Source organism: Rhincodon typus, chromosome 8 (assembly GCF_021869965.1).
Source record: "Rhincodon typus isolate 14 chromosome 8, sRhiTyp1.1, whole genome shotgun sequence".
NCBI classification, from domain to species: Eukaryota; Metazoa; Chordata; class Chondrichthyes; order Orectolobiformes; family Rhincodontidae; genus Rhincodon; species Rhincodon typus.
Window position 1 is genome coordinate 28,285,000 of NC_063339.1, and position 26,737 is coordinate 28,311,736.

At 40.4% G+C, this 26,737-nt stretch overlaps 1 protein-coding gene across 5 annotated transcripts in view; it reads left to right on the forward strand.

Annotated features, from left to right (window-relative positions):
* rtn1a (reticulon 1a) overlaps positions 1-26,737 on the forward strand; it is a 174,559-nt gene that overhangs the window by 79,366 nt on the left and 68,456 nt on the right. For 2 of the 5 annotated variants that reach the window (XM_020529168.2, XM_020529169.2), the window contains 2 exons: positions 18,062-18,736; positions 23,556-24,368. The exons of 2 other annotated variants lie outside the window; for them this stretch is intronic. In XM_020529168.2, coding sequence (XP_020384757.1) covers positions 18,062-18,736; positions 23,556-24,368 — 1,488 coding nt within the window. The remainder of the gene's footprint in view (positions 1-18,061; positions 18,737-23,555; positions 24,369-26,737) is intronic. One more of the 5 variants, XM_048600249.1, reaches the window with a different exon arrangement.

A 26,737-nucleotide genomic window follows, 5' to 3' on the forward strand; every position in this document is an offset into this window, starting at 1 on the left:
GCATCTATGATGGAGTTCTTCCCACTTGTCTGGGAAGAACTCCATCATAGATGCATGGCAATGTTAGAAATGCAGGTCCCTTTAGGTTAAGGCAAAATAATTCTGGAGCTGACTAACAGCAGGTGATGCTCAGTGGATTTTGCAGCTTCAACAAATTGAAGAAGCTTGATACCATCTGAGACAAGGCAACTATTGATAAACCTTACGGGTACTGATAAATCCAACTAGTAATTAATATACTTTTTAGTAATTGTAATAAACCACGCATCCCTTTCCTAGTACTTAAAAAGAAAACCCTTAGAATTACGATTAGAGGAATTGTGAAGAGTAAATGTGCTAAATCACTTATTGTCCCACTTGTTTTTCTCTGAATGTGGTTAGTCCATCTACAGAGAGCATGCCTCTTCCCTCTCGTGACTTCTCACATTCTTAACTGCTTGCTGAGTCTCTGTCTTCTCGCTGCTTATGATGTTGTTTTAAATTGTTTTAAGCTATTTACTGTTTTCATTGAGTTAAACTGGTTGGACTACACAAAAGTGATTGTAACAAGTTCAGCCAGGTAGATCTCATAGAATATTAATTCCCAGATTGGGCTGTTAATCTGGTCCAATCAGGGAGCCCTTGCTGACAAACACGAACAGGAGTGTCAGACATCGTGTTCACTCTGATAGCTGGCTCTGAGGAAGCTGGATCAGTGTCGAGGACTCTCCAGGTATTAATAAAAGATGACTTGTTGATGGGATACAGGCCTTTGTGGAGCCATTTCACTTCCCCATCCCATTCATTGCTCCTTTTTATCCAGCTGTCCCCTCTTGTCCTCCCACTGACTTTTGGTGGTGACACTAAAAAGGTTCGCTTGAGTTCTTAGGCTTATGGGCGAGCACACAATTATTATCAGTGACTGTGGCTTCTCTAGCCTTGATGGCCCTCTGCCCCTTTAAGTACATTCTCAAGTTGGGGGAGGTTACTACTGTTCGCAATTTTAAAATTCTTGCAGCAATATTAGCTCATAGAATTTTCTGGAATGGACCCACCTCTTAAAAGTGATTTGCTTTAGTCTTTGGAACTACACATCATTCAGTATGGCTTTGTTTCAAATGCTTTTGAATTGCTGGTGATATGTCTCCAGGACCAATTCTCATGTATTGAGAATGGTAGCTTTCATCTGCTCATAATCAATGGACATTTCAGTGGTTAGCATGGAATAGACTTCTTGAGCCTTCCCTGTTATCTGACCCTGAATCATGAGGGTCCATACTTCTTGTGGTGTTCTTTGTAACTGTCCTCCCTGCTACGTTTTTTGTAATGTTGTTAAAATGACCTCGGGTGACACTCCTCAAATTTGGGAATTAGTGAGGGTGTATTCATCGGTTTCAAAGCTTTGTTCTAGGATAGTGAGGTGTAGATCGTTATCGGTTTATAGAATGGTTTTTCCTCAGCAGCTTCCAATAATAGAAGTTCTTTCTGAGCCTACGCTCTGACGCTCGCTCTCTCTCCATCTCTAGTTGAGTGACAGGATGTTAAACAATTTTGAGTGCTAACTTCTTTTAAGTGTTCTTATTGTGGACTGAGTCCCAAATGCTTAAGGCTTTCATTCCATTTTAATCTTTGAATCAAAATGCCATTTTCTAATGTTAGAGTAAGGTAATTTTGTTGAGGTAGTTTAATTTATTATACAAATCATCTTAGCCATTTAATTTTTGTCTTTTGACTTCAAGTCCATTTATTTTGACTTGTGTCTTATATTTGCATTTTTTTTCAAATTTCATGGCTTGATATTTAAGGATTTAGACTGGATTTAGGGCCCAATTCTTGTTACAGAATAGATTGCGAGTTTCAAATAATAATCTATTCCTTTATTCTCACCACCCATTTGTAAACAAATTGAGATTTAGTTTATCTACTTTTAAAAACAGTGGTGGGGGCTTTGTCAGTGCCATAAAAACAGTGTTGTAAAGTTAATCTGGGGGTACTGTTTATTTCACACTCTCAGGTGCCTGTAATGGATGATGCAGAGGTGGAGGGATGGGGAATCTTCACACTGCAGGCCATTTGCAAACAAATTATAAAGAATAGATTACTCAATTAAGTACAAAGAAATTAAGAAATACCGGTTTATCAATGTCCTTGCTTTTAAGATGGCGTCCAAAAGTCCAAAGCTAGATTCATCTCTTTGGAGTTTTTGCTTTGAGGGGAATGGGGTTAGTTGTTGTTTGACTAGCTGGCAGTTAAGGAGTAATAAACTGTTTCTTTCCTTTTGTTTCAAATTTCTTCTAAAATGTCTTCTGAAGAAAATTGCTAAAATATAAATTCTGCTTTGCTATTTTGATGAAAGAAGGTTGGTTGATTATTTAGAAAAAAAGCAGATACAGGTTGTTGTTTTGCTTTTTACAGGCCAGAAGATTTTAGCCAGTTGTTCGGGCTTTTGATATGATCAGCCCAGTGATGTATGAAGGAGCATTGGCCCCTTAACGGACTACTATTTTAAAACTGTAAGGTTAAAAGGCTGTTGGTTTCAATACTGTGGGAGTCATGTGACCAAGACTTTTTGTATTGCAGGGAAATCAGTTACCATTGAGATAAAAGCTTCCATTGCAGATCAACAACTGTCCATGGCCCCAACCCAGAGGTTAAGTAGAAAGTCAATAATACGTCATCTTACAGGAAAGGAGCAATTTGCAATCCTATTGTGTATAGCCTTTTCCTGGAGACTGTGTGTCTCTGTGGCAGTTTATATCATAATATTTAGCATTCCAGTTCCATCAGGAGGTATATGAGGCATTGACTGTCTAGCTGACTTCTGTTTCTGAGAAACATCTGGAAGGCTACTGCTAAGTCTAGTCATGTGAGTGTAGCATCCATGTTTGGTTGAATTTTTAATATTTTTATAAGTGACAAAATAATAATATACATGCATTAAAGTGAGTGCTTAATCCTTTTGTGACCATATGAAAATACAATCTCAAACTTTCTGATGTTGACTGGACAACTTTTTTTTACAACAGAGGAAGATAAACCTATTTTTTGAAAAACACTTCCACATTATGTCAAATATGTTAACTGACTGTAGAATAGATAGAATGTGATTTATTTTAGAAGTACTGTAGCAGTAAGGCTGACTCCACTTATAATGCTGCAACTTTCTAGTAAATTATTAATTTACATTTTTGAGGCCACTTCTAAGATTCTACAAGACATGCTGTTTTCCTCTTGTAGAAGCTATCACAATAACAGCAGAACCTGCTTAGTAACTTGACTCATAAAATTTTCTCATTTATTTTTCAAGAGTTCAGTAGATTAACATATTTTATTCAAGAGGCTGGGAATCTACACTGTTTCTGTGGTGATATAATGGCATTTTAAGACTGTTGGTTTCTCCTGTTTTCAGGTCAGTGTAAAGTAGTTTTGGGTGAAACTTGCAGTCTAACTTGAGAGATCGATCCAGGGAGACCAATCCAATATAAGATTCCCAGCAATGAGAAACACTCATTGTTTGTTATCACATTAATTTGTATTCATGCCAGCTGAAATCTAACTGCAGCCCTGTGAAAGCCATATTTTGAGACTGACCAGATAATTCCTTTGAAGATTTATGCCTTCAGTCCAACTTAATGCATATGTAACATTTACTTGATTGACATATTTCCATATTCTAAGTTAACTATGCAGCGTGTAGTCCATTTAAAATTAGAAATATAATACTCAAAATATTCTATTCTTTTAAGAGAAACTATGATTGGCCAATATATAAATTTATATTTTTCAATCCTGACCAAGCAAATTGTCACAAATGATTATCACAAATCGTCTTTGTAGTACTGGAAACATCCTTTACTATAGAATAGAAACAGGAGTAGCCTGTTTCAACTAATGCCTATGCCTGTAATTTTTTTTTATTCATTTGTGGGATGTGGGTATCACTGGCTGGCCAGCAGTTATTGCCCGTCTCTAGTTGCCCTTGAGAAAGTGGTGGTGAGCTGCCTTCTTGAAACGCTGCAGTCCACCTGCTGTGGGTTGACCTACAATGCCCTTAGGGATGATGATTGAGAATAGACTGATGAGCCGGTAATTGGCTGGGTTGGATTTGTACTGCATTTTATGTACAGGATACACCTGAGCAATTTTCCACATTGTCAAGTAAATGCCAGTGTTGTAACTCTATTGGAACAGCTTGGCTAGGGGAGCAGCAAGTTCTGGAGCTCAAGTCTTCAGTATTATTGTCGGAATGTTATCAGGGCCTGTAGCCTTTGCAGTTTCCAGTGTCTCCAAACGTTTCTTGATATCACGTGGAGTGAATCGAATAGGCTAAAGACTGGTATCCATTATGCTGGAGTCCACTGGAAGAGGCTGTGATGGATCATCCACTCGGTACTTCTGGCTGAAGCTTGTTGCGAAAGCTTCAGTTTTATCTTTAGCACTAATGTGCTGGACTCTTCCATCATTAAGGATGGGGATATTTGAGGAGCCTCGTCCTCCAGTGAATTGTTCAATCGTCCATCACCATTCACAACTGGATGTGGCAGAACTGCAGAGCTTAGACCTGATCTGTTGGTTGTGGGCTAACTCGGCTCTGTCTGTCACTGCTGCCTATACTGTTTGGCGTGCAAGTAGTCCTGTTTGGCTTCACCAGGTTGACACCTCATCTTCAGGTATGCCTGGTGCTGCTCCTGGCATGCCCTCCTGCACTGTCCATTGAACCAGGATCGATTCCCTGGTTTGATGGTAATGGTAAGGGAATATGCCGGGCCATGAGGTTACAAATTGTGCTGGAGTACAATTCTGCTGCTGTTCACGGACCCAGCACCTCATGGACGCCCAGTCTTGAGTTGCTAGATCTGTTCAAAGTCTGCCCCATTTAGCATGGTGATAGTGCCACACAACAATGAAGGTTATTTTCAATGCGAAGGTGGGACTTTGTCTCCACATGGACTGCAGTGGTCACTCTTACCGATACTGTCATGGACAGATGCAACTGCAGCTGGCAGATTGGTGAGGAGGAGGTCAAGTATGTTTTTCCCACTTATTGGTTCCTTCACCAGTGCTGTAGACCCACTCTAGCAGCTATGTCTTTCAGGACCCCACCAGCTCGATCAGCAGTACTGCTGCTGAGCCACTCTTGGTGGTGGACATTGAAATCCCCGTCCCAGAGTACCCTTGCCATCCTCAGTGCTTCCTGTAAATGTTGTTTAACATGGAGGAGCACCAATTCATCAGCTGAGGGAGAGTGGTACATAGTAATGAGGAGGTCTCCTTGGCCATGTTTAACCTGAAGCCACGATCCTACTAAAAGAAAGTGGATTACATTTAACAGTTCTTGCTGTGTTCTTTTATCATCCCTAATTTACTGTATTCATATTGTTCATGTTAAGTCCACGTGTGAAATATTGACGGTGTTTCACCGTTGTTGTCAGTGGTGACATTTCTCTGCTGACCTCATCAAGAAACTTACGTGTAATATTTGTTCCTAACCGCAGCTTCACCTCTTACTCATCTTGTGCATATTGCCAGTTGTCCATTGGTGATAATATCAATATTTACAAAGGTTAACTTACAATTGGTCTTCATTGAACATAACAGCACTTTAAACTTGCTTACTTGCTTGTTCTTTTCGATCTTTTTGTTATTTGTATTGTTTCTATGGGATGAACAACAGTTCTTCCTAACACTTGATGAGCAGAAATAATGCAAAACTAATTCTGGCTTTGTACTTAAAATATGACAGGGTCTTCTATGACCACTGTTTGAACTATATACATACTATATACATACCACCATAAGCATAATCGGTTTGGTCCTAATTCACATCTGATGTCTTGCTACAATTGCTCTAAAGTAATCTTAAATAGGATCAAGCAAAAAGCATGGAACTTGATGGTGCAGAGAGTTAGAACACTGTCCACACGTTAAATTTTCCACTTGGTGCCTGCAGCTAATATTACAGTATGTTTCCTGTGTCTGCACCTTTTAAATTTACATTCATCCAAACATTGGTTTATGTAAAAAGGGTGTAAGTAACTGAAGGAGGGAGGTTGAGGACATGATGCAGATTCCTTGCTGGAGATATCACCTAGGTGCCAGGAATGTAACTTATATCGCTGAGAAGGAAGTGGAATTTGATTTGAGTTTTGTCTCCAGGATATTGTATGTTGATGCAGCAATACTTACATTCTGTCTTGTAACTGAATGTGAATTTTATTGTATTGAGAACTCAACAGAGATTTATTACAACTAGCTGTTATAATTAACACCCATTTTACATAATTTCAACCAATGACAGGATGAATGTAAAAGTAAAGTTAACCTAATATCACTGCATTAATATGCAGGTTCCTACCAGATGCACCTGCTAGACTGAATCTAGACACTGAGAATTCCTGACATGCTGGTGACTCCAGCTCACCATTTACTCCTCAAGACCTCCATCTTTAACAGTAGGTCAGCGGCTGCAAGCACCCATCATCTACAGATGCTGGTATCTGACACATGCCAGCCTCTCCACAACATCATGGCAAATATCTGATCCACTTACAGTAAGATTCTACACTGCCATGCTGTACTTTGGAGTGTACTAACTTCTTTTGTTGCAGTGGTACTCAAGCACATTTTGCGTAGGTTGTAGTGCCCAGCTCACAGATTGGACCAGCTTGCATCTCAAGGCTGCTCATTTGCTCTCCTGGCGCTCATTCATCTTGCGCATACCTGGTTACTTGCAGAATCTCTGCTTTGTCTTGCCTCACCTTGTCATGTGTTGTCTTCAGCACACACTGAGATATCTTTTCATTGCTGGCAGCAGTCACCAGACAAGGGGTAGACATGGTCACTGTGGCATGTCAGTGCTAGCACTGCTACACTGCATGTTTTTCAACGAAATGGTCTTATTTTTAAGTTGAAGGGGAACAGTGCTCAGTCACATCAAGGGAGACACCCTTCAGTCAGAGGATCCTGGCACAGTGAGCCAAGCGACATCTACAATATTGGTTCAAAGCTTAGCCAGATCAGATCAGACAATTCCTCCTATCGGGTCAGGAGCAAAATGTTGGGTGTCCCACCACCTGTCTTGTTTTGTTCTGTTCTATTGCCCATTTTCTCCTGGACTGGGAAGAATGGAAGGATTTTGTGAGATAGAAATGGATGTCACAGCTGTGTGCTGCTGCATACAGGGGAAAAAGTGAAGTGTCCAGAATGAATGAGCATGAGAAGACATGGTTTGTAGCATGGGGCAATTGGAAGGGTGGGAATGAAGAAAGATATTGCATACAACAGTGAGAATGCTAGAGCAAGGATTTTAATTGCAGTAGCAGAAATAGTGAGTGAGTTAATGAAGAGAAGAGGGTGGTATTCAACATTGCAGAGCTGCAGTGGTCACTGATCTTCTTCCTAAATGCTGTCATTTCCTCCAGTTAGGCTGGGACCACACAGACCTGGGTGGCAACCTCGGACCAGGCTGTTAGGATCTGGTGTCGTCCCCTCAATGCTGGTCCTGCGGCAAAACCCATTGTGCTCTACCCTAGCCACCATGTCCAAAGAGGGGTGCCAGTTTCCCTATTCTTGCGATGTCCAAGGCAAATGTCATGAACCTTGAAGAGTAGATCTGGACTACCAGCACTTGATTGTTTATGCATCAACCTTTTATATTTGATGTCAAGGGTGACAGTTGATACTTTGGTATTGGTCGGTTCTTCTTGGCCAAGGGGGCTGCCATGGGAACAGGGTAGTTAATGAGGTATGTTTGGGACGATAGCATGAAAACGTTTGCTAGGCCTCATGGAGAGAAGACCACCTCAACTAAAATAACACTTTTGCCAAAAAATTGGAAGATTCAACCCAGCAGGCCTGGACTGGTATAATTTATTAAGTTACACAGAGCAGCATGTTTCCCAGTAGTGTGTCATGCTTAAAGAGATCTAAGTTAAAATGGACTGTGTTTTTTAAACCATTCATGGGATGTGGATATCACTGGCCAGGCCAGAAATTTTTTTGCCCCTTCCTAAATTGTCTAGAGGGCATTTGAGTGTCGACCACATTGCTGTGAGTCTGGAGTCACACATAGGTTAAACTGTGACATATATTTCCTTCCCTAAAGGACATTAGTGAACCAGATGGGTTTTACTGACAATTGGCAACAGTTTCATGGCCATCATTAGAGTCGTTTCACAGTTTTTTTTTCCTTTTTTTTGTGTTACCAAATTCAAATTCAGCCATCTACCTTGGGATTTGAGCCTGTGTAGCCAGAATGTGCCTGGGTTTCTGAATTAATTTAGCAATGATACTAATAGGCTGTCACCTCCCTATATATGCTTACATAGTTGTATATTACATAATTGTATATATTGTCAGGTCACGTGCAATGATGCTGCAATGATATCATGAGTGTATCTCTTGAAGCTGTACTGATATGTATCTCTTAAAGGGTATGCTGACATACTGTGAAACATAACATAGCAAAATTGGGATGGCCTGCAACCCAGGTCTGCAGACCAGTTTAATAACCTGAATCACACAAAATCAGTTGGCAAATTTCTGAAAATTTCAAAAATAAAATGAGAAAAATAATATTGGATTTCAACCACCTTAATGTTAACTGGGACAAAATCAGTGTAAACGGCATTGAGAGTATAAAGCCCCACCAAGAGAAGATGTAGTTAGAAATGGAGGCAAATGGAATTCAATCCAGAGAATTGTGAGGTACTGGATTCGGAGGCAAAGTAAGGCACTATAGCAGGATACCAAAAAGTGTAGAGAAAGAGAGAATTTTAGACTTTATGTCCACAGATCCCTGAAGGTTGTAGCACAAGACATAATGTGGTTGAGAAGGCAAATGGGATATTTTCACATTTTAGCCAAGCTTTAAGTTATAAGAGCAAAAAGGTTATGTTGGAACTGTATTACAAGCTGGATCACAGATTCTTGTATATAGCCTGGTCATCACATTATTGGAAGAATGTGATTGCAATCTAGAGAATACTGAAGATGTTAGCATCAATGGAGAATTTTAGCTGTAAGGAAAGATTTAATAGGCTGAAGTTATTTTCTTTGGAATGGAGGAAGAAGAAAGATTTAAGTGAGGAATGAGGAAACTAGATAGCTCAGATTTGTTTACCTGGGCAAGGGATTCAGCAATAATTATGAGCATGTGGCACTGAATGATTCGCAATAGTTTGAGGGAACTGAAGATCGACAACATGAATGAGAATATCCCAGCTTCCCAGCAGGTGCAGAAGATAAGACTGTCAAAAGCCTTGGACTTATGGCACTGGAGCATATTACCACATGCATGAGGAGAAGGATGTTTGAACAATATCAGACCCCTGTGCTTACGTTAAGGTCAATGTCTGAGAATGTGTAGCAGATGAAAGTATAATTTTTGTTTTGATATAATATCAAGGAAACTTGGGCCTAGATTTTGTGGGCTAAAATGTCATTTGGGGCATGGGGGTGGTGTTGAGTGGACTTCTTGCCACCAATTTTCCCAATCATTGACATGCAGCAACTTACTGCGTGGAGAACTGTAAATTGCTTTAAATGAGACTTGCACTCCATTCTCGGGAAAATCTTAGAGATGCTACCCAGTTAGATTGACGGATAGTTCAGTGACCTCACAGCACTAGCTTGAACAGTGGCCAATTCAGAGCCTATAACAGTCCTGCCATGCCAAGCAGACCAGGTACATCCAGGTTCGGGTATCTCAGCGAAGTGGACGAGGAGCCAGAGTGACCAAGGAGGAAGGGTTAAATGGGGATATGAATTTTGGGGAAGAGGTGTCTCGAGTGGGCCTTCCCCAGCACCAGCCTCAAAGCTAAAGCTGCTGAGCTTCTCGAATGACAAGTGCCTTCCCCTATTGTGGGTAAAATACTGCCAGAGGCTGCAAGTGTAAAAGGCTTTCTGCTGAATAAGAAGAGTCCAATAGAGACTTGTGGGAAGCATTTTGAAGGTTCTGAAATAGCAGAAAGAAGACCTTCTACTAAACTACCTTGCTAAACTTTCTTGCACCATTCACACATATTAGAGTAAGTTATCCCTCTATTCTGCCTGTTGCTGTGGTCTTATAATCATAGATATTTCTTGGGATTAGGAAGGCAAATGGAATTTTGTCCTTCATTGCTAAAGGGATTGAAGTAAAAAGCAGAGAGGTTATGTTGCAGCTGTACAAGGTGCTGGTGAGGCCACACCTGGAGTACCGTGTGCAGTTTTGGTCTCCTTACTTGAGAAAGGATGTACTGGCACTGGAGGGGGTGCAAAGGAGGTTCACTAGGTTGATTCTGGAGTTGAGGAGGTTGGCTTATGAGGAGAGACTGAGTAGATTGGGATTATATTCATTGGAATTCAGAAGATTGAGGGGGGATCTTATAGAAACATATAAAATTATGAAGGGAATAGATAAGATAGAAGTAGAGAGGATGTTTCCACTAGCAGGTGAAGCTAGGACAAGAGGGCATAGCCTCAAGATTAGAGGGAGCAGATTTAGGACTGAACTGAGAAGGAATTTCTTCACCCAGAGGGTTGTTAATCTATGGAATTCCTTGCCCAGTGAAGTAGTTGACGCTACTTCAGTAAATGGTTTTAAAAAAAAGGTAGTTTTTTTTGAACAATAAAGGAATTAAGGGATACGGTGAGAACGCGGGTAAGTGGATCTGAGTCCACGAAAGGATCAGCCATGATCTTATTGAATGACGGAGCAGGCTCGAAGGGCCAGACGGCCTACTCCTGCTCCTAGTTCTTGTGTTCTCGTGTTCTTGTAGTGTGCAGAATTCTGTACAAAGATCATACTTCTTTCATTTCACCCAGATTGCAAATACAAATGATTAATGTTTGATTTTTTCATCTGTTCAAATATTTTGTGCTTATAATAATTAAAAGTTTAAGCCAAGCCATATAACAGTCCTTTTGATAACTATCTTGTTTGGCAGACTACAGATCTTCCCTCATCATTTGCAGTTCCTTGCCAATATTTAAGAGTTTTATTTCCAAGAAAAGATTGCTGCTGCTGCTTGCAGCTGCTCCCACCAAGAGATCTGCTGTCATGGTATGCCACCCTTGTCTGTATTGTGCCATTCTCGCATATTCTTCATAGCTCATTTGCAATAACTCTTGACAACCATCATCCAAATACACCAAGGCCTGCTGCTGTCTATTTTCTTCTCTAGAAGAGATCTCTGCAGCTCTGATCAAGTGGCTGGAAGATTGATTTTTTTTTTCTTTTCTGGATATCACATTTCTTTTCTTTTAAAAAAAATGTATTTTTGCTGTTTGTAAATGCAAATGCATCTTAATTTGGCTTATGGTCCATATGTGGAATTTTTAGCATCCACATTTCAAAACTCTCTATTCCATAGACTTTATTGTCCAGATTTCTGAGACAATACAAGATTAATGTGCTTTTTCTGCCAAGACTGTTTTTCAATTTGCTGTCAGCCCTAACTCGGCATCCCCATGCACATATCCTTTGTAGGTCTCTGAATTATTTTAAAAATATAGGTAAGTAAAGCTAGAAATGTTCTATAAGAAACATTTCTAATTAATAGTAATTACCTGTCCAACCATCTCTACTTGGTTAGTTATTAGTTAGTTAATTAACTAATTGAGATTTACCCATTAGTTCTGTAATGTCCTTTATAAATCTAACTTAGCTTGGGGATTTGCGGAGGATGAGCCAACTGACCACTGCACCATGGTACAGGAGGCCATTCAAAAGGGGGGAACAAGAAGACAAGTGGTAGTTGTAGGGGTCTCTATAATTAGGGGGATTGATAGCAGCCTTTGCAAGCAGGATCGGGAGTCCCGTGTGGTGTGTTTTGCTCCCAGTGCCAGGGTGAGGGGCATCTCTGACTAGCTTGAAAGGATATTGGAGTGGTAGGGAGAGGATCCAGTTGTTGTGGTCCATGTTGGGACAAACAACATAGGCAAGGCTAGGAAGGAGAACCTTTTTTGGAATTAACAAGCACTAGGAATGAAATTAAGGAACAGGCCCTCAAGTGTTATAATCTCCAGATTACTACCCGAGCCACGTGCAAATTGTCATAGGGATAAGAAAGTTAGGGAAGTAAACATGTGGCTAAAGGAGTGGTTGGGAAAGAGGGGTTCCTTTTCATGGGGCATTGGCATCAGTTTTGGAACAGGAGGGATCTGTACCATTGGGATGGTCTCCACCTGAACCGATCTGGAACCAGTGTTCTAGTGAAAAAGATAAATAGAATGCTCACTGGGACTTTAAACTAGTTAATTGGGGGGAATGGAAGGGGAAAACGACAGGAAATATAATGGTGAATAGAAAAGGAAACAACTGGTTAACATTTATGCTGGAGTGTTTGACTACATTGAGGACTATGAAGAAAGTTAAGAGGAAGGAAAACTCAGAAGATATTATTAGTGGAGAAGGTAGAATTCAAAAAGAAGGTATAAAACTAGCATAAAGGCACTTTACGTAAATGCTCGTAGCAGTTAAAATAAGGTAGGTGAGTTCACGGCAGAAATTATCGCGAATGATTGTGATTTAGTAGCCATTAGGGAGACATGGTTGCAGGATGGTCACGACTGGGAGTTAAATATCCAGGGATATCAGATATTTGGAAGGACAGACAGGAAGGTAAGGGAGGTGGTGGTGCTGTGATATTTAAGGACAACATCAGGGCGGTAGTAAGAGATTATATAGGTTCTATGGACAATAAGTTTGAAACCATTTGGGTGGAAATTAGAAATTCTAAGAAGAAGAAGTCACTGATAGGCGTAGACTATAGGCCACCAAATAATAACTTCACATTGGGATGGGCAATAAACAAAGAAATAACTAATGCCTGTAAAAATGGTATGGCAGTTATCGTGGGGGATTTTAAACTGCGTGTCTAGAGACAAAAAAACTGCAGATGCTGGAATCCAAGGAGATAAACAGGATGCTGGAAGAACACAACAAGCCAGGCAGCATCTGGAGGAAAGGAGAAGTCACCGTTTTGGGTATTACCCTTCTTCAGGACAGGATGTGGGGGTAGGGGGAGCTATAGGTAAAGAGGGGGTAGAGGGAGAGTGGGGATAGCGGACTGGTGGTGATAGGTGGACACTGATAGTAGGTATGACTTGGCTGGTCGATGGGAGGGATGAATCAGGTTGGTGGCTGGAAGGGAGCGTCAGAAGGTGGAATGGAAGGAAGGAGGTGAAGCTGGAAAGGGAGTTGCAGGATGGGTGGGAAGGTTATTTGAAATTGGAGAACTCAACATTTAGTCCTTCAGGTTGTAGGGTGCCCAGGCAGAAGATAAGATCGTGTTCTTCAAATTTGCGTTCTGATTCACTGCGACACTGGAGGAGACCAAGGACAGGGAGGGAGTTGAAATGGGCAGTAACTGGGAGGTTAGGTCGGCCGTTACAGGCCAGGTGAAGATGCTCAACGAAACAGTCACCTAGTCTATGTTTGGTCTCACTGACATAGAGACCACATCGGGAGCACTGGATGCAGTAGACTAGGTTGGAAGAGATGCAGGTGAAGCTCTGCTCACCTGGAAGAACTGTTTAGGGCCCTGGAAGGAGGGGAGGGAGGTGGTGTGTGGGCAGGTGATGCATCTTTTATGGTTACAGGGGAAAGTACCGAGGGAGTTGGAGTGGTTGGTGGGGAGTGTGGAGTGAACTAAGGAATGGTGATGGGATTGGTCCTTCAGAAGGCAGAGAGGGGTGGGGAGTGGAAGATGTTCCGGGTGGTGGGATCTAATGGGAGTTGGCAGAAGTGTTTGAGAATGATACGTTGGATGTGGAGGCTGGTGGGGTGGAAAGGGAGGTCAAAGGGGACCCTATCTTTCTTATGTTTGGGTGGAGGGTGGTTAAGAGCTGTGGAGTGGGGATTGGAGGAGGCATGGTGGAGGGCTGTCTCGATGACAGAGGGGGGATAAGAAAAGCGTTGTTTGAAAAAGTCGGACATCTGGGATGCTTGGGAGTGGAACATCTCATCAGAGCAGATGCAACGGAGTACGGGCATTTGTGGGTTTATAATAAATGTCGGTCCGTAAACTGTCACCAAAAATGGAAACAGAGAGATCAAGAAAGGGTGGGGAGGTGTCTGAGATAGACCAAGTGAATTTGAGGGCAGGGTGGAAGTTGTTAGCAAATTTGATGAACTGCTCCAGTTCAGCCTGGGTGCAGGATGCAGCACTGAAGCAGTCATTGATATAACAGTGGAAGAGTTGGGGAACAGTACTGGTGTATGTACTGAAGAGAGACTGTTCAACATAACTGACAAACAGGCAGGCGTAGCTGGGGCCCATGGGAGTGAACATGGCAACCCCCTGGATTTGGAGAAAGTGGGAAGAATTGAAGGAAAAGTCATTGAGGGTGAGGACTAGTTCAGTGACTCGGAATGCAAATTTGAAGAACAACACCTTATCTTCTGCCTGGGCACCCTACAGCGTGAAGGACCAACATTGAGTTCTCTGATTTCAAATAACCTTCCCACCCATCCTGTGGCTCCCTTTCTAGGCCGACCTCCTCCCTTCATTTCTACCTTCTGACCCTCCCTTCCAGCCACCAACCGGATTCATTCCTTCCATCGACCAGCCAAGTCATACCTACTACCAGTGTCCACCTATCACAACCATTCTGCTACCCCTTTTCCCCCCTCCCTTTATCTGCAGCTCTCCCTACCCCCACTTCCAGCCCTGAAGAAGGGTAATACCCAAAACATTGACTTCTCCTTTCATCTAGATACTGCCTGGCTTGTTGTGTTCTTCCAGCCTCCTGTTTGTCTATCTTAATCTACATGTCAATCAGTCGAACCAGGTCGGTCAAGCCAGCCTTGACAAGGAGTTCATCGAATGGATCCGTGATGGCTTTCTTGAACACTGTGTAATGGAATCAACAAGGGAGAAAGTTATCCTAGATCTGGTCCTGTGTAATGAGACAGAGATAATTAATGGTCTCATAGTTAGGAATCCCCTTGGAAGGAGCGATCATAGTATGGTTGAATTTAGAATACAAATGGAAAGTGAGAAGATAAAATCCAATACCAGGATCCTGTGCTGAAAGGAAACTACAATAGGATGAGGGAGGAATTGGCTAAAGTGGACTGGAAGCAAAAACTCTATGGTGGGACAGTTGAGGAACAGTGGAGGACTTTCAAAACAATTTTTCAAAGTGCTCAGCAAAGTATATGCCAGTCAAAAGGAAGGACTGTAAGAAAAGGGGTAATCAGCCACGGATTCCTAAGGATGTCAACAGGAAGCCACAAAGAAGATTATAAAGAAAAGTAAGATAGATTATGAGACTAAACTAGCTCAGAATATAAAGACAGATAGCAAAACTTTCTGTAATTATATAAAACGAAAAAGAGTGGCTAAGGTAGACATTGGTCCTTTCGAGAATGAGAAGGGGGATTAAATGATGGGAAATGAGGAAATAGCTGAGGCATTGAGCAGGTATTTTGTGTCAGTCTTCACAGTGGCGGATGTGTATAACTTGCCAGTAATTGATGACAAAGAGACTAAGGTAGGTGAGGAACTAGTCACGATCATTATCACAAAAGAGTTAATGTTGGGCAAGCTAATGGAGCTAAACTTAGACAAGTCTCCTGGCCCTGATGGAATACATCCCAGGTTACCCAAAGAGATGGCGTGAGTAATAGCAAATGCACTCATGGTAATTTTCCAAAATTCTCTGGAGTCTGGGGCAGTTCCAGCAGATTGGAAAATAGCCAATATGACGCCACTGTTCAAAAAAGGAGTAGACGAAAGATGGGGAATTATAGGATGATTATCTTAACTTTTGTAGTAGGGAAAATGCTTCAATCTATCATCAAGGAAGAAATAGCAAGACATCTAGATAGAAATTGCCCCATTGGGCAGATGCAGTATGGGTTCATGAAAGGCAGGTCATGCTTGACTAATTTGCTGGAATTCTATGAAGACATTACGAGCGCAGTAGACCACGGGGACCCAGCAGGGGTGGTGTATCTGGATTTCCAAAGATATTCGATAAGGTACCATGAATAAGGCTGCTGCATAAGATAAAGGTGCGTGGCGTTATAGGCAATGTATTGGCATGGATCGAGGATTGGTTAACTAACAGGAAGCAAAGAGAGGGGATAAATGAGTGCTTTTCTGGTTGGCAAACAGTGACTAGTGGTGTACCTGAGGATCAGTGCTTGGACCGCAGTTGTTTACAATTTACATAGATGATTTGGAGTTGGGGACCATGTGTAGTGCGTCAAAGTTTGAAGATAACACTAAGATGAGTGGTAGAGCAAAGTTTGCAGAGGACTCTGAAAGTTTGCAGAGGGATATGGTTAGTATAAGCGAGTGGGCAAAAGGTCTGGCAGATGGAATTCAATGTTGATAAATGTGAAGTCATCCTTTCTGGTAGGAACAACAGTAAAAGGGGCTATTATTTGAACAGTAAAAAATTGCAGCATGCTGCTGTGCAGAGGGACCTGGCTGTCCTTGTGCATGAATTGCAGAAGGTTGGTTTGTAGGTACAACAGGTAAGTAGGGAGGCAAGTAGAATTTTGTCCTTCATTGCTAAAGGGATTGAAAAGCAGGGAGGTTATGTTACAGCTGTACAAGGTGCTGGTGAGGCCACAGCTGGAGTACTGTGTGCAGTTTTGATCTCCTTACGAGAAAGGATATACTGGCACTGGAGGGGATGCAGAGGAGATTCACTTGGTTGATTCCGGAGTTAAGAGGGTTGGCTTATGAGGAGAGGCTGAATAGACTGGGATTATATTCATTGGAATTTAGAAGAATGAGGTGGGGATCTTATAGAAACATATAAAATTATGAAGGGAATAGATAAGATAGAAGCAGGGAGGCTGTTTCCACCGGCAGGTGAAACTAGAACAAGGACATAGCCTCAAAATTAGGGGGAGCAGATTTAGGACTGAACCAAAGAGATGTGAATCTGTGGAATTCCCTGCCCAGTGAAGTAGTTGAGGCTTCCTCATTGAATGTTTTTAAAGCTAAGATAGATTTTTTTTGAATAGTAAAGGTTATGGTGCGAGGATGGATATGTGGATCTGAGGCCATGAGAAGATCAGTCATGATCTTATTGAATGGTGGAGCAGGCTGGAAGGGCCAGGTGGCCTACTCCTGCTCCTGGCTCTTATATTCTTATGTTCTAGTGATGAAGAGCAGTGTTTTTGATGAGAAACACCATTCAATTGTATACATAGAATGGAGAGCAAGGAAAGAAAGCAAAACTTTCACTTCAGGATTTGATGTCATTGAGAAATGAGAAGCTGTAATCAAGAAAGTATGAAATGGGTTATTGTAAGAAGATCTCATTAAAATGAAAAATATTAAATGAAGAAGTAAAGATTAGATATCAGGGAAGGAAAGAAAAGTTGGAACCTAAAGAAACAAATGCAACAGGGAATGTCAAAATTACAATTAGATTAACACTGTTCCCTTAGTGTGGCGGTTAATCATTTTAATAATGTAAATGATAAAAGTGCAGATCATGAAATTTCTGTAGCAAGCCAAACATTTAAAGTGTCAAAGCATTTTGTATGTGTCAAGGCTGTCTATGTAATGAAAAGATTTCTCTGTAATGCACATTACAATTAGCTATGTACTTTAACAGTTAAATATGTTCTGCACTACAGTGCCTTTTTACTATCTAAAACATGCTGTAAAGTGTTAGGATGGCCTCCAGTGATTTGATTATCTTTGTAATTGTGCTATTTATTGTTTGTGTGTGTGCCGTTTTCTTGATTTATAAGTATATGCTTTTTTTTTAGTTATATATTGCCTCCAGTAAAAAATCTAACATTTCCTTTAATATCAAGATATATTTCTAACACGTACTCTTACTGCTTTTGTAAGCCATTAAGGACAAAATTGGCCTTCATTCTAAAGAAACTTGCTGTTGTATGAACAGTTTCTCACACCTGGTGCTTCATTATAGATGCTACTGCTTCAATTTACTTGTATGAATCTTGCTGTAAGGGAGTGTACCTTCAAAGTACTTTTAGTACACAAGTCTACTTTTTAACCTCACATAAACCATTTGGACAAATTACAGTGTTGGATTAAATGCAGAATTAAGAGCTAAAATCACAATTATCATTGTTCCATCTTTCTCATTTTCTTTTTAGAAGTTACAGAAGGATCACTTGTTAGCTCAACAGGTTTTGAAGAGTATAGTCCAGAGATTGGCACAACAAGACAAGTTTCAAGCTTTGAGTCTCACAGTATGATCAGCTCAGATTCAGGAATAGAAATGGCACCAGGGGATTCTATTGACTTGGCCAAAGCTTTGGTGGACCCCATTGGAACAGAGAAGACAGATTTCCAAAACTACATTGATATGTGTCATTCAGGAGAATCGAAAGGTCAGGAATTGTCAAACAAATACTGGGAAGAAAAGATATCTTTTCTAGATAACACATCAGCTGACATAGAAGCCTCCGGAGAAGCTCTGAAAAAGTCAGTTGAGGAGATAAAATTGATAGAAGAAATGAGCCCCTCTCTGAGTCCTGAGGAACCGACAACTGCACCATATGTGGAAGAGCCTTCAGATGAAGATATTTCAGAGAAATGGGAAATGGAGGACACCCAGCACAACGTTCCCCCAGTGGATACATGTGCATCACCAGCACTTGTTTTACTTACTGAGCTAGAAACCATAGTAGATCCCAATAGCTGGTGCAAGTCTCAGCATGAACAAGAGATGAAACCAAAACAAGGATCCGATGTAGTGCCAACTGTGACTGTATCAGAGCCTGATGATGACAGCCCAATCTCCCAAACGCCTACTCCCTCAAGCTCAGGTAACAAATGTTATGTGAGTTACTCTAAAAGGTTTGCAGTGTGCCTACACACCATGCCAAAATTGTCTTTTATTCATTAAATTAGAGTAATTGTTTAGTATGTGTGTGTTTGTTTCTCTATGTTGACATTCTGTTTAACTTGAACATTTTCCTTTTTCCCTTTTTTTTTCTGGCTTTTTTTTTGAATATGGTCAAAAGTTTGTCAATCTGTGGCTTTTATGTAACTCACCATGATATTTCTGTTCCTTATTTGTATATCCTGTTTATACAGCTGGGTGATTTTACCCATCAAGAAAGAAAATGAAATGCCATAAAATTGGTCACTGATAGCACAAGTGTGAAAGGAAACAAATAAAATGTGAAATTTAAAGAAAAACCATGTATCTTTGCGCTTGTTAACACAAGCACAGTAATTGATGCATGCTTGATCAGTGCAAACATTTTTAAATTGCGTGTTCTCTATCTCAATCAGGAAACTTTGTCCATTCCTTTCTTAGTCTTTTTCATGTTTCTCTCACATTTCATTTTTCAAAAGAAAAATAAAATTGAATAATGAAAAACTGCCTGTCTTCCTTTCTCTATCTTTCTCTTTTACTTGTCTTATTTTCTCTTCTCTTTGAAATTACAAGAGATGATTTTCATGTACCAGGCTAGTTAAAACTGCACAGATTACTTAACACCTTTTGACCACATTTTTCTATGCAGACTTCTAGACAGATTTACTTTAATCTAGTGGTTGGTTAGCTAATTTCTATACCGCTAGTTCTAACCGCTAGTTACCGCTAGTTACTGACTCCATTCTTGGATCACCAGCAATACGGCTACTGTTCAGGACTCAGCAAAGACGGTGCCTGTTAAAAAGTCTATGAGCAGACTTTAAATAAAAACATTAAAATTGAGGTCAGTGATGATAGGCACACCCAATTGTACCTAGATGTTTTCCCTTCCTGAATTTGCATTGAAGACCTTTTATCATTGAGTGCTGCAAAAAGTCAACATTTTGTCGAAGCCTTTCTTATTCCTTGAATATTTCCAGTATGACAATAGCATATTTGCTATATTTGAACCCTCAGCTGCATGTAAGAATTTCCTTATACATCCTTAATGGGACCCATCCTGCACTCAAGTTCACCTTTGAAATGGAATGTTCAAATGAGCTTCCTTTCATTGATATGCTAGATGAGAAATTCATCAGAGGGTTTTTGACTGCTGTCTACTCATAGTTTTTTCTCAATGGTCAGTGTGATTCCCCATGCTGTAAGACTGGTCTTCTCAGCAGTCTGGTTAATAGGGCCCAAGCCATATATTCACTGCAAGCTTGATGCTGGAATAGGGTGCATCAAAGCCATCTTGTGGGATAATTGTTAACTTGATCAAATCATGCGAATTGAGGAACAGCCTAAGGCTGCCACTTTTGTTCCTGAAAGGTGCACAGACTGCTTCAGATTAAAGAATGATGTTGGTTCAGATATTTTAAACAAGTGAAGCTAGCTGTTTCACGCTGCCTCAAGACTTGCTGTAGGTACTGAATTTCTACTCCCGGTGATGCTTGAATGTAGGCAGTACATTTGACAGACTGGTGGGTCGTGTCAAATAACATGTGAACAAGCAAAATGAACAACAGGCAAGGTACTGACTCTGCCCTAGCCAGCCTGTATTTGCACAACTTTAAACATTGTGTCCGGTGTTGGATGTGATTTTGCACTTGGACAAGTGTGCTAAGAATTACACAGACAACCAATTTAAAATTGTCAGTCTGGCTAGCAGTGTGGTGCACTTGCTTGTATTGGAAGTTATATATATTAATGAAGAAGGCCCTGTTCTTTGTAGACAGAACAACATTTGCACATGCTGTATCTGTTTCAACTGAACAAAATAGTTGCCATTCTCTGGTTCATTCCTCAGGGCAATGCTTTGACCAGTCAGTCAACCTGGTTTAAATTTAAACAAAACTTTGCAATTAATGGTCATTCATCATTTAACTGGTGCATTCTCCATGGCAAGTCCTCTACTTATCAGAGATAGCAAGAACTCTAGATGCTGGAGTCAGAGATAACACTGTATGGAGCTGGAAGAACACAGCAGGCCAGGCAGCATCAGAGGAGCGGGAAAGTTGACGTTTTGGGTTGGGACCCTTCTTCAGAAATTCTTCCAGCTCCATTCTGTGTTACCTCTACTTATCAGACTCCACTTTCCAATTAATTGGCGCACCCTTCTCATTCTGTATAAAAATGTTTCCCCTTTACATGAGGACAATTTACAAGAAGAACACCAAGGAGTGTAAGATGAAAGGCTTTGACAAAATGTGTCTTTTCTCAGTATTACTAAGTTCCGTACTACCAAATGATTATTTGAACTTCTAACTTATGGTTTTTCTGTTAGTTACTTTGCCAGTTAATTTTTAGATGTACCATGTTTTCTAAACCAGAGAAGAGTGCACCATAAAACTGGTTGGCCTTTCACAACCTCAACCAACTAAGTAGTGCTATTTGTTTAGCGTTAGTGGGAAACTCTCTGAATCTAGATTTTAGTTTTAATTTGGCAAGGAAACCTCCCTCATGGGGAAGATAGCTTTACTACATCTTGTATTTAGTTGCCCATGAAGAACACGTAATCTTTCTTAGAATCCTTACGGTGTGGAGAGAGGCCATTCGGCCCATTGATTTTTGCACTGACCCTCCAAAGAGCATCCCACCCAGAACCAGCCCCCTACCCTACCCCCATACATACCATGATTAATCTACATAGCCTGCACATCCCTGGACACTATTTAAATTCAGCATGGCCGATCCATCTAACCAGCACATCTTTGGACTATGATGTGGAGGTGCCGGTGTTGGACTGGGGTGGACAAAGTCAGAAGTCACATGACACCAGATTATAATTATTTGAAATCACACAAGCTGACAAAAGGGCTGCGCTGTGAAACCTGGTGTCATGTGACTTCTGAATTCATCTTTGGACTGAGAGAAAACAGGAGCACCTAGCAGAATCCCACACAGATGCATGGAGAATGCGAAACTCCAGACAAATAGCCACCCAAGGTTGGAATTGAACTCAGGTCCCTGGCACTGTGAGGCAGCAGTGCTAACCTCTGAGCCACTGTGCTGATTTTCTTCTGGAAAATCCATTGGTTTTCTTTTTTTTCTCAACTTTCATGACTCTGAAAGCTTTACTCTCCGTTTGTCTTTTCTTCCCTTGTCTTTGCAAGGCCATTGTACCCCAGGAAGGAATCATTTCCGTTATGTTAATCCATTTCTTGTACTATTTATGTATGAGCCTTGATGGTTGTTGGGAGAATATCTAACCACGATCAACATCACAGTAAGACTATTCTGCTGTCTCTTCTTGCCAGCTTCACAGATTTGTGTATGATATACTAATCCAACACTTTCATAGATGTGCATGATATACATTGGATTATTTTGGCCAGAAATCTGGATTGGTATTGTACCTTGCTTTGATGTGTATAAAGCCATCAGATAGTGCTACAATTAATCCAATCTCTTCAACAGATCGCATTGCATATTATTCACAGCATTATCAAAAGTAATTGTAGTAAAGTTTTATTTAACAAAAGTAATGGATTGAAAGTGTAAATAGTTTTCCTTTAAGATTTGACCTTAATTCTTACTGATATTCATTCATGGTTTATTGTAATTGCGTTTAGCTTAAGAAGCATCCAGTATGGTTCCCTAAATAGCCTAGCAGTGGCATGCTTCAGTTTTTTGGAAACTTGCTACTGTGCATTTTTAATTTTTCTCTTCCATAAAATGGAGAGGAGTAGAACACACAATTTTTAAGGTATTTGTGTGCCACTCTAATTTTTGTTCATAAAATAGTTGAAAAGATGTGAAAGGTTTGCGAATTTATATCCGATTGTATGCACAAGGAGTAGTATTTCAATAAAATGACATCATCTCATCTACTATTTGAAAACCACATCCCACTGCAATTTAAGAATTAGAATACTTAGCTGTAACAAATTAAGTTTCCATTTCTTGATTCCTAACACATAGAGGGATCTTAAAGTTAAACACAGCTTAGTTTGTTTTTAAATGGCTCTTAAATTTCAAATATGGCATTTCTAAAAATAACAGCATAGCAATCAATCTTTGGGTCTGTGGAATTGTGAATCTTGAAGTTAGACGGCCATGTAAAGTTTTATATCCCTGCTGGTGACACTAGAGCTTCTGTTGTTAAAATTAATGCAGAGCCTTTACTTTTTAGTGCTGTTCTATGCCAGTGAGTAGAATCTGATATGAATGTAATATCCGGTGGGACAGTACTGGAAAAAGCATTCATGAAAGGTAGATTAAATTATCACTAGGCATTCTAAAGTGAAGAACTAGAAAAGGGAACTAGAATTATTAGGGAACACCACATTTGGCATGACCTATTGTTGAATTTCCTGCTACACTGTTGTTAAGTGGGCACATATTAGATGTATCCTATAGTAGCTCCCTAAAATGGGTAGAGAAAAAATTGGTGGAAATGCCATTGCTGGCTTGTTCTTGTATACATGCGTAAGACCAGCCAAACAGCATTTTAAGCAAGTTGTAGTTTCAGAATGCATGCCCACCAACTTGGTGGCTATGAGGCATAAAAGTCCATTTGCAAGAAGAATCTGTTTTACAAGGATGCATCTTCAGTCTAGCTCTTCCTTCCTCGATATACAACTGAGTTTTTAAAAATGTCAGAACTTAACAGATGTGGTGTTGATCATAAATGAGATATTACATGTGCTATTGCAGCAGCAAAAAGAAAGTAACTTTGGGTGCTCACTGAGCATATTTTCTGTCTGCATTTATGATTGCAGAAGAGTCTGATTCACAGATTGAAGCTGCTTACCATTTCCTGGAGGAGGAACGTCCTTCTGCCAACAAGACGTCAGAGCAAACTCTGTGTTTTCCTTTAAATGCCACAGAAGAGGAGAGGTCCCCAAGTGCTGCCTTAACAAAGCTAGATGAATCTGAGCAGAATTTGTCAAATCTACCAGCAACGACGTTAGACCTAGAGGCCAGCAGTGCTGAATCTGGAGATTCTGAGATAGAGGTAGTGCCAGATGAATCACTCTCTTTGGAAGAAGCAGAAGATTGCAGCTATATGGCATTCAGACAGGTTGGTGGGACTCCACCTTCTTCTGTTTCTTCAGTGCAGTATAGCATCCTGAGGGAGGAACGTGAAGCTGAGCTTGACAGTGAGCTCATCATTGATCCATATGATGCTTCATCAGCATCTGAAGAAAGTCTTCAAAGAGAACAAGACTCCCCTATGAAATCTAACAGCATGGGGAAAGAGTCTGCTGAAAAAGTCTCGATAATGGACAACCAGCAAGAATCAGATTATCAGTCAAGTCAACCAGCAGAGTATCCTGCAACTTTTATTCCCAAGGGTTCTAATGGAACTGAGACAGCTACTGTTGAGCCTCTTACCCCTTTGAATTGTTCAGAAGCTTTCATTACACCTGAGGTAGTAGTTGAAGAACCATCTCCTGAAGAAGTCTGTGAAGAAACAGCTGGGAAGATAAGTGATAGCAAATCCTCAGATGGAGCCAAGACGGGAAAGGGTTTGGACAGCAGCCAGCCTATTACTTCTGAACGGTTTCTGCTGGTACTAAATAAGAAATCAGGTAACTTTAGCCATTACTCTGATCTTAGTAATCTATTTTAAACCATCTTCAAATCTCTCTAATTTAAAATTTATAATGCGTCTGTTCGCAGCTTGCCTTTTAGAAGTCTTCAGCAAATTGCTTGACATTAGCTGCATGTTTAGTTAATTAATATTATTTTATGTTGACCTTAGTTAATTACACCAGACTGATTTTCTCTCCTTCCTGTCCCCACCCCCACCTAGTGTCTAGTACCCCAGAATTTAAATGTCATGTGTAATGCCCATCAGCCATTCAGGTAAAGTAATCTAAGCAAAATGCCAACACTTGAATTATTTATAAGTCAGTGCACTTATCTGAAGAGCCATTTGTCAAAAACTTTTGAAAATGTTTTCAAAAGTCTCACTCTGGGGCACACATAACATTTAATGTGTTGAGTTATTCCTCTTGTCACTGTATATTCCTGTAGTTAAAGATTTGAATGCTAGTAAAGTAACTGTCAATCTCTGCTTATCTACTGTAATGAGTAAAATTGCTGTCTGACTAATTGAAAAAAGGCTGGGGTAAAGATTGTTTTCGATAATGAATTTAAAATGCATATTTCAACCTGAAAACTGTGTTATTTAATTACAGGAGAATGTGCTTTTGAAAACATTATCAAATAAATAAAAGATTCCCTTTTCCGACCTCTTCTACCCAGCATTGGTCAGTAGGCCACTCAGCCCTTCAATTCAGCAAGATCACAGTGAATCTATGCCTTAAATCCACCCACTCACCTTAGCTTCATATTATTTTTGTATTCTTATCTGATTAAAAATCTATCAATTTCAGATTTAATATCATTAATTTTTATGGAGGAGTTCCATATTTTTGCCAGCCTTCACATGAATGTGTTTCCTAACTTCTCTCTCGGAAGAGCTGGCTTTGACTTTAAATTTTATGTCCCCTTGTTCCAGTCTCCCCTATCAGTGAAAACTATTTCTATTTATGCTATCAATTCTTTGTAAGATTCTAAAACCTCAAACAAATCAGACCTTAACAGTCTTTCCTCGATGGAATAGAAGTCTGGTTATCCTTCCACCGTAACCTAACCCTTGGAGATATGATAACATGATGATGAATTTATGCTACTGTCCTTCAAAGGGCATATTATTTCTAAGGCATATTGCTCTGAACTGAACACAGCACTCCAGACAGACTTTGTACAGTTATAACAAATCTTCTTCCCCTTTTTAATTTCTATTTCTCTTAATTATATTGATTCAGGCCTGAATTTTTGTTCCCTTGTTAAAGCAGTGTCCGGACAAGGCCATGCTTTGCAAATTCAACCCAGGTAACGATGTCTTGGAAGTTTTAATTTTCATTCTAGGCTGGTAGGGTTATCTTGGAAGTCAAGTAGTTGACCCCTAAAACACTAGAGAATGTTGGGTGTGGAGATGGCTCAGCGGACGGCCTACTGTTTCCACATGCCAGTTCTGTATAGAAGTTTAAGAAAAGAATAAAACATTAAACAACCCTCCAATCCTTCCCGCTCCCATTGCCACACACTCCCAATGCGTCATCCATGCCAACTTATGTAAACTGATGTCACCACTTCTTGCATCCTTCATGGCACTCTGTGCCTTGTACCCAACTGCCATGGCCCTTTTATAGCCCATGTTCCAGCTCATGCCCCTGTCAAACTCCCATGGCCCTTTTACAGTGCCTGTGTCAATTTACTGCTAATTCATGCCAACCCATACTTCCTAACTACCCCTTTAACCTCACTTCTGCCATGTGCAGTTACTCCATATTCTCCATTAGCAGACCTTAGAGCCTCTGCAGAGCTGAATAAAATAACCTTCTGAGTCTATTGCCTACTTTACTAAACTGAAAACAATTCATTCATAAAAATATAATTTTCTACATTTTAATTCCTTTACCTATGTGATCTTTTACAATAACAAACATATAATTCAAGTGCACACCCTTGGACTAACAAGCATTGGATTCATACTCCTACTTTGTGCGTCTTGAGATCGTCAATCAAACTGTGAAATGGAAGGCACATTTTTGTGATAATGGACGGTTATGATATCTGTCTTGGTGCAGTAATCTAGGAATGGAAACCTTCCATCTTTTGGCAGCAGACTGCTCACTATATTGCGCTACATTTTTTAAACATTTCGGACAATTTTTTTAAAGGTTTTAAAAACAGGACTTCTTTATGCCTTGGTAGCTTGACAGCTCCCCTTGACAGGTGCTCTTAACAGTTCATTCTGACACTTTCGATAGTTCCTTTTGACATTTTGACAGTTGTACTGAGCTTCATAGTTCCATAAGTATTATGCATATATGTCTACTTCTAGCAATCCCAGAGTTTACTTGACCTTTCTAAAAGGGCACTTGAT